At 41.2% G+C, this 15,918-nt stretch overlaps 1 protein-coding gene across 1 annotated transcript in view; it reads right to left on the bottom strand.

Annotated features, from left to right (window-relative positions):
- The window catches only part of LOC126203778 (armadillo repeat-containing protein 2), a 180,502-nt gene that overhangs the window by 94,657 nt on the left and 69,927 nt on the right, over positions 1–15,918 (bottom strand). Inside the window, exon 10 of the mRNA XM_049938146.1 lies at positions 935–1,103. Coding sequence (XP_049794103.1) covers positions 935–1,103 — 169 coding nt within the window. The remainder of the gene's footprint in view (positions 1–934; positions 1,104–15,918) is intronic.

The raw sequence follows: 15,918 nt of genomic DNA, 5'->3' as shown, positions 1-15,918 counted from the left end.
TCTTATACATAATAAAATACTAGCTATGAACTGTGGCTCTTCAGTACTCTCTCTTAGAATCCAAAGGGAGAACTGTAACCTGGCATTGTGGAATGTGATGGGACAAAGTAACTGTCTGTACTGAAGAGCATGGTTTATGCTTCCTGCAACTCCAACGTTTCATACACTTATTACAGGATCATCTTCTTCTTCTCACTGCAACACTAACTTATCCCTACCCATCATTCAAGCTGTGCACGTTTTACCATGATCCCTTGTTCTTGCTGAAAATGATCCCAATGTCTGGAAGTTGCCAGAACAACATTCAAACATTTTCAGATGGACTGCTGCAATGAGGATGCTATTCAGCATACACAACATATGCCAGTCAATTAATGTCTCTGGATAAATCATAGCTGAATACCACCTCTACCATTTCTGTATGGAATAAAGGGACTCCATTTCCTGGTTGACATAGTTCGCCCTTCATGGAACCACAAATTTTGTTCTGACACAACCTCAAAATAACATGCAGAATGGTTAATATAGAAGAATTTTGAAGTGCCCTGTCTGACAACAGCATCACTGTCAGAGGACTAAGTATAAATAGTAATACAACCAATAAGAAATAAACATTGAACATCAACACGAAGACATCCTACACTTCTCAAGTTTTCAGCACAAGTAAAATGACCCAAATCCCAACAAGTATTTGATATTGGACCTATATTTATGGGACCTTTTTCCTAGAACAGAGCAGTCCTATTTTCCTGTAAACATATGGGACACTTTTTTTAAACACTCTGTAAATTATTTCTATTTTAAGTGCTACTCTATTAACATAATGTGAATAATATTACTGTAACACAGGACAACACAGTCTTGAGGGATCATGGGAATAACAGTTTGATGGTGCAGTACATCAGAAAAAGAATAAAAATTATGTGAGTCTAACCTTTGTCCTTGCAGTATCACTTCGAGCCATCAGGTTTCCCAGAGCATATCCCAAGCGAACCACTATGTCTTGTCTACCAGGGTATTTTTTCATTAGTTTTACAAATAATCCAAAGCAACCATCATAAGCAATAACTGCATCACAGCACTCATCATGTGTTGATATTATGCTGCAATAAAAATATATATTTAAATCAACTGAATATTTTAGTTTAGGATACACAATATATATTACTTTACATCCACAACTTGAATGAGATCTTTTTCTTTTATTGAAAGTTCATTATAATCGCTTCATGGTGCACATGTTGCTCAAATAATAAGCTCTGAAATTGATCTAAAAATAAAATTAACATAAAATTAAATTTTCTTTGGAGAGAAGATACACTAAAGGGAATGACTAATGTGTACCTACAAGTATGAATAACAGAGGTAAAAATTCACTAATACTGAGCATTATAGGATTGGTCACCATAATGCAATGGAAGTAAGTATCTCAAAATATATATAGACACACACACACACACACACACAGTATATAAGTATGATTTTATGGGGATACAACAGACGGTTTGCTGTGGCCTTGACCAAGGAAATATCCCAACATTTGACAGACATCATTGTTTGCTACAATAGGCAGGAAACGTGCTTTGTTGGTGCTGCACGTGTTAGCGATTTTGACCAAGATAAACTCATGCTGCAGTGTTCTTCCTTGGCATGCCAGCGTAGAGGTGGGCACAGAAACCTATGTGAAAATTCCATGCAATCATGTGTACAAGGTTCATGTGTCTATCTGAAGTTTTAGATTAGCTCATTTTATTGTTCATGTTGCTTCTGCGTTATCTTTCATTGACTATATGAACACCCATTTGTATTGTGATGCATTGTGAAAGTTTGATCATTCACAAATGCTGCAATAAACTAGTACTGTTATCGCCAATTATCAACTTAAACTTAATTGATCTCTTTTAAAAATTTTTACAACTTATACCAGAGGTACCTCAAGTACTATCATTCCAATTTTGTTGTACAATTATATGAGAAATAGGTTATTTCTGAGAATTTTCGGACTTTACAAAACTATTTTTTCATAAGTTATCGGTTGGAGTGTTTTTGATACCTACCTTCTTCGTAGTAAACCAGCATTTGTCATTCACGGTTCTGCCAAAAAATACATCACCCCTGAAATTCACTGTATAACACTGCAAAAAACTGGGAGTTCTTGAGAATTTTTGGAAGCTAACATTGTCCTTTACGTACTCTATGAGCAATTTGGAGTAAATTGGAGTTTGTGGTTCAGTTTTTGTAGCAGATATTCTAACATATGGTGTAACATCTAGTTTTTCATAAAAGAGGAGTAGCCCAATATATTAACTGCATTTATTGTAAATTAACTATGTAAATTAACTACGTTTTTGAGTTTGATAACAACTGTAACCAAGATCAAAATGTTTTAGAAAACTAGCAGTTTTTACCACAAGTTTTTGTGTTGTCTTAATAGCAATCTCATTTTGCCTAATTGCTTTAATTCTTATGGGCAATTAGCAACTTTTAGCTCAACAGATTAAAAGATAATTAGCGGGCTTAATTTAAAGTTGTTTGTTCACTATCATGTAGAACATTGAACCAGCCAATATGCAGCCCCACTGAGAATGCCGTTGTTGAACATGGCTGAGTTGGTTGACATTTATAAGCAGCTATAAATTGCCCTGACTACTGTCAAATGATTGGCAGCTCCTGTGAACTGATGCGTTGGAAGAGCTCCCGAGTGTTGTGTACCTGGGATATCGGTACCAGAGGTACCTCAAGAACTATCATCTCCTATGGATACTGTCTCCGCTGCAGAAAGTACAGAATCTGTCATTACTCATCCACTTGACTGTGACTGGCATGTCAATGGTAGATCTAGGTGTCTTGTACAGCGTGGATGGGGACCAGGGAGGATTCAGGTTATTGTACCGAACCCCCTAGCCAAAAATCATTCAACATGCTGAAGAGACTATTCCAGCAGCCACTAAGGAAACAGGGTGCAACAAACTGCAGATTCGGTGCATGTTGTAGCAAATGGAACAAATGATGCCTGCCTTCTGGGCTCCAAGGTCATGCTTGGGTCATTCCAGCGACTGACAGAGAAGGTTGAAAAGACCAGCCTTGGGCATGGACTTTATATGAAGCTCATAATTTGCAGCATTATTCCCAGAACACCTCATGGCCCCTTGGATCTGAGTTGAGTGGAAGAACTGAAACAGAGACTTCGAAGGTTTTGTGACAAGCCAGGCTGCGACTTCCTCAACATGCGCCATAGGGCTGAGAACTGTAAGGTCCCCCTAAGTGGGTCAGGTGTGCACAACACATCAGAGGTTGCTACTCCGCTAGTTGACTGCAAGTGGGATGCACACAAAAGTTTTTTAGATTAGGCAACTCTCCATCCAATCCAGACAAAGATAGCTGTAGGAAATCTGGAAGTATCACTGTTAAGATCGAAAGAAATGCTTCCCACAAGCGAAAGTATTAAAATCGTAATGATAAGCTGCTGAAACATTCACAACAAAGTGCCAGAGCTTGAAGCACTCATGAAAAACAGTGAAGCTCACATAATACTAGGTACAGAAACCTGGTTGAAACCTAAAATTGACAGCAGTGAGATTTTTGGGGAAAATTTAGTTTATATCAAAAGGATAGGCAAATGGGAAATAGAGGTGGTGTATTTGTCACAATATACAAGAAACTTAGATCCACCAAGATAGAAATTGAAGTTGTATGTGAGATTGTTTGGGCAAGGGTCAGTATCGGAGTCAGCATAAAATGATAATTGGATCATTGTATCGCCCACCAGACTCATCTTCTGATGTAACCAAAAACTTTAGAGGGAAAAAAAAACAGTTTACTTGTACATGAGCTCCCCCATCATACAGTAACCATTGGCAGAAACTTCTATCATCCAACAATTAATTGGGATGTTAACAGTTTTGTTAGCAGTGGGCTTGATAAGGCCCCATTCATGATGGAAATATGTTGGATCTAATGGGAACAAGCAGACCTGAACTCTTTGAGAATGTACACATCAAAAATGTTATCAGTGACCATGACATAGATGTGACAACAATGATTACCAAAGTACAAAGGACAACTAAAACAAGCAGAAAGATAATATATATGTTCAGTAAAATAAATGAAAAAAATATTTATTGTATCACATGAGTTAGGAACCTGAAACTTTCAGCACAGGGCCGGAGCATGTAGAGGAACTATGGTTCAAATTTAAAACAATAGTCCACCATGCACTGGACAGATATGCACCCAGCAGAACAGTTCATAGCCTCTATGGTGTACAGTTACTATGAATAAACTTATAAAGAAACAGAGGTTACTGCATAATAGGTGTAAAACAAAGCATAGGGTTATAGATAAAGAGAGGCTGAATGAAATGTGTTTAGCTGTCAAGAGAGCAATGCATGTTGTTAAACGATATTTCACAAAACCAAAACAAATTCTGGCCATATGTAAGGATTGTTAGTGGCACCAAAGTTATTGTCCAGTCCCTAGTGAATGAGACAGGAACTGAATTTGAGGGTAGCAAAGCAAAAACTGAAATGCTGAACTCCTTTTTCAGATGTACCTTCACAAAGGAAAAAACCGATGAGAATTGTCCCAATTTAATTCTTGAACCACTGAAAAGATTAATGAAATAAGCATTAGAGTCAGTGGTGTTGAGAAACCCCTTAATCATTAAAATTGAACAAAATTCCATGGCCCTATGGAATTTCTGTCAAATTCTACACTGAACTTGTGGCTGAGTTACCCCCTCTTTAACTATAACCTATTGTAGATCCCTCAAACAAGGAACCGTTGCCTCGTTCTTGGAAATAAGCAAAGGTCACACCCATCTACAAGGAGGCTAGTAGAAGTGCCCACAAAACTACTGTCCAATATCCTTGAGATCGACTTGTTGTACAATCTTAGAACATATTCTGGGCTCAATCACAATGATGTACCTTGAACAGAATGACCTCCTCAGTGTCAATCAACATGGATTCCGAAAACATCAGTTATGTGAAACCCAACTCGCACTTTTCTCACATGAGATACTGAAAGCTTAGCATCATGGCCATCAAGTAGATGCAGTATTTCTTGATTTCCAAAAAGCATTTGACACAATACCACATCTATGCCTATTGTCAAAGGTTTGCTCATATCAGATATAAAATGGAATTTGTGACTGTATTGAGGACTTTTTTTGCAGGGAGGACACAGCATGTTATCTTGGATGGAGAGTAGAAGTAACTTCAGGTGTGCCCCAGGGAAGTGTGTTGGGACCCTTGCTATTCATGTTGTATACTAACGACCTTGCAGGCAATAGTAATAGTAATATCAGACTTTTGCAGATGGTGCAGTAATCTATAATGAAGCTGCATAAATAAAACAACACATAGTATCCTATGATTATAATATCAATGAGTGGGAATCAGCAACTCATACAAATATCTCGGTATAACACTTTCTAGGGATATAAAATGAAATGATCACATCGGCTCATTTGTGGATACAGCAGGTGGTGAACTTCAGTTTATTGACAGAATTCTGGGGAAGTGTAATCACTCTGAAAAGTAGACTGCCTACAAATCACTCATGTGAGCCATCCTAGAACATCGTTCAAGAGTGTGGGACATGTACCAAATAGATGATACTGAAATACCAAATTGGTGATACTGAATACATACACAGAATGGTGGTATGAATGGTCACAGGTTTGTTTAATCCATGGGAGAGTGTCACAGAGATACTGAAGGAACTGAACTGGAAGACCCTTGAAGATAGGCATAAACTATCCCGAAAAAGTCTATAAACAAAGTTTCAAGAACAGGCTTTACATGATGATTCTAGGAATATACTACAATTCCATATGTAACACTCACCTAGTGATCGTGAGGATAAGATTAATTACTGTACAAACAGAGGCATTCAATCAAACATTCTTCCCCCACTCCATACGTGAATGGAACGGGAACACCCTAATAACTGGTACAATGTGATGTAGCATCTGCTATGCACCTTATAGTGGTTTGTAGACTATAGATGTAGAACAGTGAATGACAATTAGGGCATTGAATTACTTAATTATTCTGTGTGTATGCTTCTACAAACTCATAATAACTATTCATCTACTGTGCTGAAATTAATACAATAGGAACCGTCAAATATAATGTTGGATTGCAAGTTTGTTTCATGCAATTATACTGAGTGATAGGATCAATTTCCAATAAACAGATTCCAGGAATGTTAGGAGTGTTCATCACTAATACCACAAATGCCAGAAGAAACAATCTAAATGTGTGTTCATAGATTTTCCCGGTGAATGAGATGCTTGAAGGTCTCTCGGGCATGCAGCCGGGTTGACTGGTCGTTGTACAATGAATTTTCAACAGCGTAACGTGCCGCATCATCAGGTTACTCCTGTTGACTGACGTCCTAGGCTGGCGGGTGGTGTGGTATATATATCTGTTGCCTCTCCCCTCCACTGATTCCGCATATGGACCGAGGGATGTGTTGTGTCTAGGCAAGACAGCCTAGACACAATGAGAGGAAGCCGAAAGGCACGCGCTAAGCTAAAGCAGGATGGCGTGAGGTCTGAAACAGGATACGTAATGAAAGCTATAAAGAAAAGTACGTAGCTTCTTGAATACTTAACTTTAATCTATCCTTGTGGTACATCTGGAAATTGTGGCAATACAAGTGAGACTCTTTAGATACATGCAATGTTACTAATGGCGCCTTGCTAGGTCGTAGCCATTAACTTAGCTGAAGGCTATTCTATCTGCTCGGCAAATGAGCGAGGCTTCTTCAGTGTGCATCGCTAGCGACGTCGTCTGTACAACTGGGGCGAGTGCTACTCAGTCTCTCGAGACCTGCCTTGTGGTGGCGCTCGGTCTGCGATCCTGACAGTGGCGACACGCGGGTCCGACATGTACTAATGGACCGCGGCCGATTTAAGCTACCACCTAGCAAGTGTGGTGTCTGGCGGTGACACCACAGGATGTGCAGGCCACGGTGGTGTGGTAGCTTGCGCTGACGAGATGACTGATGGGTGTCAGTACGCATGCCACCTTCGACGGGTGTGGTGCCCGGTTTCTGCTGCTCCCGCAGAACTTTTATTGCTGGATTCCACATCTGGCTGAGTTGAAATCTGTTGTCCTTCTTAATAAGGTTCTTGTGCAGCTGGATTTCAATTGCTTCCTTGTATACACAGTCCCAAAAGCGGGATGTGTTGTGCAAGACTTCCATGTTCTCACATTCCATACGATGATTTGTCTCGAGGCCATGTTCTGCGATTGCAGATTTTGTAGGCTGTTGGAGATCGGTGTGCCGTTTGTGTTCGGTACACCTGCCCTTGATCGTGCGAATGGTTTGCCCCACGTATGCTTTCCCACACTCCCACGGTATTAAAAAGAACTCCAGATTTCTGGAGTCCTAAATCGTCCTTTACTGTTCCTACAAGGGACTTGATCTTTGGCGGCGGGTGGTAGACGCATTTGATGTTATGACGTCCTAGAATCCTGCCTATGTTTCCAGATGCGTTGCCTGTGTATGGTATGTAGGCTGTCGCTTTCGGTGGATCATCATCAGGTGTCGTCTGTGGTGTGGACTTCTGCTTGAAGGCGCATTGAATTTGGCGGTCACTATAGCCGTTCTTCTGGAACACATCCTTGAGGTGGTCTAGTTCTGTTTTTAAGCTTTCTTCGTTGGAGATCATATGAGCTCTGTGAACCAATGTATTTAGTACTCCTTCCCTTTGTGACGGGTGATGACAGCTGGAGGTGTGAAGGTACAGATCCGTGTGCGTTGTCTTCCGGTAGACGCTGTGTCCCAGTGTTCCATCAGGCATTTTCCATACCAGAACATCCAAGAATGGTAGCTGCCCATTTTTCTCCACCTCCATGGTGAACTGAATTTGAGGGTGGATAGAGTTCAGATGTTGTAAGAACAGTTGGAGCATCTCTTCCCCGTGAGGCCAAATGACGAATGTGTCATCAACATATCTGTAGAAGACTGTTGGTTTTAGTGGTGCTGATTCTAATGCTTTCTCCTCAAATTCTTCCATGTACATGTTGTCCACCACAGGTGACAGAAGGCTACCCATAGGTACGCCATCTGTCTGTTCGTAGTAGTGTCCATCAAAACAAAAATATATTGACATGAGCACAAAGTTAAATACTTTCGTGAATGTGGGCCCAAATTTCTTCTCAATAAGATCCAGCGAATCCTTGAGTGGAACTCTTGTGAAAAATGATACAACATCGAAATTGACCATAAGATCTGAGCTGGCCAACTTGAGTTTCCCCATACGTTCAACAAACTGAGCCGAGTTTTTGATGTGGTGCTCACATTTGCCAACCAATGGACTCAATACTGCGGTCAAATGTTTGGCAAGCTGGTATGTTGGCGCTCCTATAGTGCTCACTATCGGTCTCAGAGGAGTGCCCATCTTGGGTACCTTTGGAAGTCCGTAGAGTCTTGGTGGTGCAGCAGCACGTGGCTGAAGTTTCTTCACTGTCTCGTCTGTAAAGGTACTTTGAAGAAGTTCAATCATCTTGCGCTGCGTCCGACTGGTTGGATCCGTCGTCATCTTCCTGTAAGCAGGGTCGTCCAAGATCTTGTACATTTTCTTTTTGTATTCTGCCGCCATTAGTAGAATGGTTATGTTCCCCTTATCCGCTGGGATGACAACAATGTCTGGATCATCACGCAGAGAACGCAGCATGGCCCTTTCCCGTCTGGAGATGTTGTGTTTCGGCAGTGCGGCCCTGGCGAGTGTGCGGCATGTTTCCCGGCGTAAATCCTCCGCCGCGTCGGGTGGCAGCTTGGAGGCAACTTGTTCCACTCCGCTGATGATTTCTGCGACAGGGATTGCTGCTGGTGTTGGAGCAAAGTTTAAGCCTTTCCCTGTAAGATTCATAACTGTGCACTTAATCTCCTGTTTGGACTGTTTTGATGCAAGCCGATCAAATTTTGATGACTGTTTCGTAGTTGCATTTCGTTGAGTCCTCTTGGCTTGTGCCCAGGAGGAACATTCCACCCATTCCCAGGTGACAGGAGAGAGCAGGGACACCAATTCTAGATGTAGGGCAAAAAGTTTGCATCCTATGGAGTCAAGCTGGCGGCGTTCATGCACTAGGGCCAGGCTAGCTCTTCTGGTAATTCAGTTCGCCGCAGGTGTCTGGATATGATGTACAATCTTGGCAAAAGTTGGCACAATTCAGCTGTCACGGCATCTCTTCAAGAAGATGAGTGCACTCAGAAGCCATTGTTTCTTGTTCCGAAGCTTATCAAGCTTCTTCACTTACTGTACCATTTACTCACTGTAGAGGAATCTTATGTGTGTTCGTAGATTTTCCTAGCAAATGAGATGCTTAGAGGTCTTTCGGGCATGCAGCCGGGTTGACTAGTCGTTGTAGAACGAATTTTCGATGGCGTAACGTGCTATCACCATCAGGTTGCTCCTGTTGACTGACGTCCTAGGCCGGGGGTGGTGTGGTATATATACTTGTCACCTCTCCCCTCCACTGACTCCGTGTATGGACTGAGGGATGTGCAGGCTGTGGTGGTGGGGGTAGCTTGCACTGATGAGATGACTGATGGGTCTCAGTACACATGCCGCCTTCGGCAGGTGTGGTGCCCCGTTTCCGCTGCTCCTGCAGAACTTTTATTGCTGGATTCCACGCATGGCTGGAGTTTATTTCATACCGTGTGAGTGTGGGAAAGCATATGTGGGGCAAACCATTCGCACGATTGAGGAAAGGTGTACCGAACACAAACGGCACACCGATCTCCAACAGCCTACAAAATCTGCAATTGCAGAACATTGCCTCGAGACAAATCATTGTATGAAATACGAGAACACAGAAGTCCTGCACAACACATCCTGCTTTTGGGACTGTGTGTACAAGGAAGCAATTGAAATCCGGCTGCACAAGAACCTTATTAACAAGGACAACGGATTTCAACTCAGCCAATCAGCCAAGCGTGGAATCCAGCAATAAAAGTTCTGCAGGAGCAGCGGAAACAGGGCACCACAGCCGCCGACGGCGGCATGCATACTGACGCCCATCAGACATCTCGTCAGCGCAATCTACCCCCACCACCACAGCCTGCACATCCCTCAGTCCATACATGGAGTCAGTGGAGGGGAGAGGCGACAGGTATATATACCACACCACCTGCCGGCCTAGGACGTCAGTCAACAGAAGTAACCTGATGATGATGGCACATTACGCCGTCGAAAATTCGTTCTCCAACGACCAGTCGACGCGGCTGCATGCCCGAGAGACCTCCAAACAATCTAAATGTTGTAATGTATGTAGTCTCATATGAAATCATTATGATGGTAACTGAGCACTCTCATTTCATGTGTCTATTGGTCACAAACAAGATTTATATTTACAAAATCTTCAATGTTGAAGAAGTGAACTGCAGGGTTTCACACATATACAGGGGGTGTACAAAAATATGGGAACAGAGCAGGAAATGACTACTTGAACATAAACGCAGACACTAGCCAAGCCTGTAGATTGTGATTGGCACACGTCTAATGTCCTCAATACATTGCAAATGTCAGTCATGCTCAGAACAATGTTCTGTGAAGTTATGAGCTTATCATGGTGGAGCTAACTGTAAGTGAATTCAGATGTGGGCAAATTGTAGGCACTCATATCGTGGGTGCTTCTGTAACCAAGGCAGCTGTACTGTCAGTGCTTCAAGAGGCACTGTAATGAAGATTTATACCGCATACAGGGAAAGTGGAGAAACAACATCGGCTGTCACAATACAGACAAAAGTGTGTGTTGAATATCACAACAGATGGTCACTGAAGAGGACTGTGATGAAGAATAAGAGGGTGACAGCTGCAAAAGTCACTCTGGAATTGAATGTCTCACTCAAGAAACCTTATCAGGAACCAAGACAACATGAGGATATCTCCAGAACAAGGGTATTTCAGAGTGAGATGGAATTCCAAAACCACTCATCAGTGACGCAAATGCCATAACAGATAAAGATGGTGCACAAGCATTAGGACATGGACTATGGAGCATTAGAAAAAAGTAATTTGGTCAGAGGAGCCTCATTTCCGACTGTTTTCATTTTGGGCTGAGTTTAAGTTCCAAGAGCAAAACATTGCAGGATTTCGGAGATAATTTGAGCAGCCATATCATGGTATTTTTTGGGCCCCACAGTTACTCTGCAAGACTGCATTACTGACAAGCATTATGCTATTGTTTTGGCTGATCAGTTTCATTCCATGTTACAGTGTTTGTTCTCCAATAGTGCTGCTGTTTTGTGAGATGACGGGGCCCCTGTTTATACCACTCGCAACGTCCAGGACTGGTTTGTGAGCTTAGGGATGAATTGTTGGCTCTCTCTTGGCCACCACAGTCACCAGATCTCAATATTATTGAGCTTTTGTGGTCTACTGACGATAGAAAGGTGTGTGTTCGCTACCCACCTACATCATCTTTACCTGAACTTGCAACTATTTTGCAGGAAAAGTGGTATAAGATTTCCTTGAAAACCATATATGACCTGTATTTATCATTTTAAGGAGACAATTGGAAGCTGTTTTGAATGTAAATGGTTTTCCTACATTATATTAGGCATGATAATGTGTTATGTTTGTGGTGTTTTCTCCACTCGCTGTACCTGTAGCAGATCATAAATTTATTTAGCTTTCAAGTTCTTGTGTGCATATGAGATTCTATTTACATTAGAAAAAAGAGGGGACACTTGAAGCTAGGGCTATTTTCTGATCTTTTGTACCTGTCAATGTTTCACTCATCTTTCACCAGCATATCAGTAACCACATTTTCTGTTTTGTTCTTTCTGTAGTGAAATTTCCATAATCATAATAATTGAGAGTATCTCATGTCTAAATCATATCATTCCAAAAGATTTTGGCCCTGAAGAGTCCTTGATTTTCCCAACCCCTTTATGACATTGGTAAAATGACAAAGTGCCCAAAAACAAATCATACATATAGTACACATGTATCAACTATTAGTTTGGCTAAAATTGGGGAAGACACCAAAAAAACACTGAAGTAAGTGAGTCAGTGAGTTATATCTTCCACTCATTATATCAGTAACAGACAATTTGATGTGGAACATACCTACTGAACAAATTTCACACACTTCTGGTGGTAAATTGGTCATTTATAGGTTTGTACTTTATCTGACTACTAATAACCTCCACAGCAGAACTTACTATTACACACTTGTGCAGTGGCATGTGACTTGGAGATAGCTGGTTAGAGTCCCATTGGTATAAGAAGTTTTCATCACCAGTATTTGGCTGGCAAGGATTGGCAACTGAATGCCCATTGGTGTCTCCCAGTAAGCAATGCCATACGGCCTGGCATTCCTGATTATGATTTTCATTCAATAATTCTTCTGTGGTGTGGGAGAAGTAATTAAGGAGAAACAAGCTTATCTTCATTTAAAAAGGCTGTTGCTGTCCCTCAAAAATTTAATTTCTCTGTGAAATTTGAAACTTTCAAAGCATATAGATTGTTGTTTCATGAAATTTGGGATGGGCAATCACTTGCTGCCATGGTATTATGACACAGAGTCTTCTGGCCATCTTCAAGTGTACACTAATGAAAGTACACTGAGCTCCCCTGTTTAAACTGCACTGGGGTGTGCATAATGTACCCAGATGTCACTGCAACACTAATGAAAGTACACTGAGCTCCCCTGTTTAAACTGCACTGGGGTGTGCATAATGTACCCAGATGTCACTGCACATGCATTGGAACAGCATAGGTAAGCCTGTTGAAAGTTTGAGTGCTGCTCTGAGTGCCCTCTTCAATATCAAATCAAGTATTACTCTCCACAATCATGTAATATGAATGAAACTGTGTAAAGTTGATAGCCAAACATCATACAGAAGCTTATTCGGGGACTAGGGGTTCTAACACTTATGTGCCAAAACATTTACTTCTTAACTGTATTTGCAGTTAATACCATGAATGGCTTTAAGATGAACTGTGATGTACACAATAACAGTATTATAAATAATAATAATTGCCATATAGACTACTGCTTCACATCTCTTTCTGCAGTTCAGAATGAAATTTAAATTCTTGTGCAAATATCTATTATATGTTGTCAGTAGACATCACACAGGAAATTTAAAATTCCAAAATATTCAACAACTTATAAGTCATTCTACAATTTATCCGAATATTTGGACTTACAGAATGTAAATGCCACATAGCTCTAATCTTGAGTTTGCTAGTGTATAGACACCTAACAGTAGTCTGTGTAGACTACTGAGCTCCCCTGTTTAAACTGCACTGGGGTGTGCATAATGTACCCAGATGTCGCTGCACATGCATTGGAACAGCATAGGTAAGCTTCGAAGTATTAAGCTTTGAAGTATTAAGCTTCGAAGTATTAGATAAAAATAAACAGCTGAGTAAAATAAGAGACTGAGCATTAGCTTTCAGCAAAGTAGTTGTTGTTCTGCTAATGTACTCACACGAATAATTCCTATAATTATCAGTGCTACAAAAAGATAAGTATTAGCCATAATTTGTTACTAACATACTTTACAGAAGTAGCTTGGAGTGACTGTTTCTACATGTTAATGTATAACTTGCCTTGTTGCACATTCCTGAAGACATATTGGGATTTACGAAATACAATGAGTTAATTAAAGAGCCAACAAATGAGTTTTCATAGTTGTTTTTATTGCTCAGAGGCAGATGTGCTGATGTATGGACAACAACAATACAGGCAAACTGCTTTCAATCATGATTTGGCAAGAAATGTAATTCATTGGTAAAAGGCTTGGGAGCATCCAAACTTCCTCTTAATGATTTTAAAGCCAAGTAGAAATATTCTCAGCTATTGCTGTATCAAAGGCTTTTAAAATTTTGTTATTCAAGTAATTCAAATTGTTTGTGGTCTCAGTGTCTATACATAAGGTGTTAGTCTTGGTAGCAATTTCGAACTTATTCAAGTTTTTGAAAACAGTGTAATTGTCTTAATGGAAAAGAGTAAGGGAATAAGATCACTGCCAACTCTGTTAACTGTTCAGCTAGAAAAGCACAGACAGTTAGCTGAACAGAGCAATGGATGTGCCTCTGACAATAGAAAATCCTACTTGGTTGATAATGTGAGTGACTGTTTTGATAATAAGATGAATGAGGTATGATCCAGGATTCCTTCATGCTCAGCACCATTGCTGCTGCTGGTGTGATAGTCAAAGTTGACATTCCTTGTGTTAAATGTCACCAACAATAATGCACTCGCCTGATGCAGTTATGAAATTGAGATCTTTAGGAATTGGACTTGCTGGTGTATGGTGATGACAAAACCAGCTCTGGGGTAGCCTCACAGCCCCAACCTCTTCTTGCAAAAAGTGTAGTGGTAGTTCTAATGTCATAATAGGTAGGTCATTTTGTGTAAAATAGAGGCTGCACCAAACCTGGGGTCATTTGGGGTGGAGTGATGGCATATCATCAAATCATTTCATCAACATGTAGTGGCTGAGGACTGGCTTAAACTACCACAATGGCCAATGGCTAGTTAGTACCTCTGTTTTCTAGCTTGTAGCAAACTGCTGCTCTAGTACTTTTTTTCTGGTTGAAATCATTAACACACGCGTGGCACTGAAGATTTTATTCTGTTGAGGTGGAGAATGCATTCAAAGACTTTCACAGAGAAACTGAGAGGCACTGGTTAATAAGTGGGGTGAGAATGGCACTTGGTTGCTGGCAGCCAGCAAAGTCACCCAAGGTGTGAGAAACCGTAGATGCCAATGACTCGAAATGCCCATCTTTGAAGACAACACAGGAAGAAGCATGAGAGGTTTTATCCCTCCCCCATAAAAAAAGGAAGAAGAAGAAGAAGAAGAAGAAGAAGAAGAAGATCCTTAGCTGATCATGTTCTATAAAACAGTCAGCAGATCAAATTTGATGAAACTTCTGTCATGGTTCGCACTTACATTCTGAGACAGTGTAATTAAAGAGACCATTGAAATGAAAATCACTGATTACACTCTTAATAGAGACAGGGACCAGCAGCATGGTATTGGATCCAACAATGGTGAAGCTGAAGTGGGCACATCAAACACAGAGTCAACATTTCATATAAAGATGTGAAACAAATACTAACAAAGAGATAGAGGGGCTGGCCAGTACTTAGCTCAGTACAGCCGATAGATACACAAAAAACTGAACCGAAAATTTACGTTCCTAGCTTTCGGAACAAATGTTCCTTCATCAGGGAGGAGAGAGGGGAAAGAAAGGGAAGAAGGGAAAGTGGATTCAGTTACTCATAACCCAGGTCATGAAGCAACAGAGAAAGGAAAACAGGGAGGGTAGCAAGGATGGAGGCATGGTTGTCAGAGGGAAGCTAAAGATATTCTACTGTAAGTACTGTGCCAGCTTCAAACCAAAGAGGATGCATACAGAAGTAAAGAGGTATACAGTATAAAGATAAACACAACTATGTATGATGAAAAGATGCGTGAATGGCTAAAGAGGAAAGGGAAAGAGGAGAAGACTGAAGAGTAAATGGGAGTGAAGTTGTTTAACGTAGGTTCAGTCCAGGGGGATGGCGGGATGAAAGGATGTGTTGGAGTGCAAGTTCTCATCTCCGCAGTTCAGAGGGACTGGTGTTGGGTGGGAGAAGCCAAATGGCACATACGGTGTAGCAGGTTCCTAGGTCCCTAGAATTATGCTGGAGGGCATGCTCCGCTACTGGGTATTGGACATCTCCTAGGCGGACAGTTCGTCTGTGTCCGTTCATGCGCTCAGCCAGTTTAGTTGTTGTCATACCGATGTAAAAGGCTGTGCAGTGCAGGCATGTCAGCTGATAAATGACATGTGTAGTTTCACACGTGGCCCTGCCTTGAATTGTGTATGTTTTACTAGTAGCGGGGCTGGAGTAAGTGGTTGTGGGGGGATGCATGGGACAGGTTTTGCAGCGG

The sequence above is a fragment of the Schistocerca nitens genome, chromosome 9 (assembly GCF_023898315.1).
Source record: "Schistocerca nitens isolate TAMUIC-IGC-003100 chromosome 9, iqSchNite1.1, whole genome shotgun sequence".
Taxonomy (NCBI): Eukaryota; Metazoa; Arthropoda; class Insecta; order Orthoptera; family Acrididae; genus Schistocerca; species Schistocerca nitens.
Note: the sequence above shows the minus strand (reverse complement) of the source record. Positions and strands in the feature narration are given on the sequence as shown.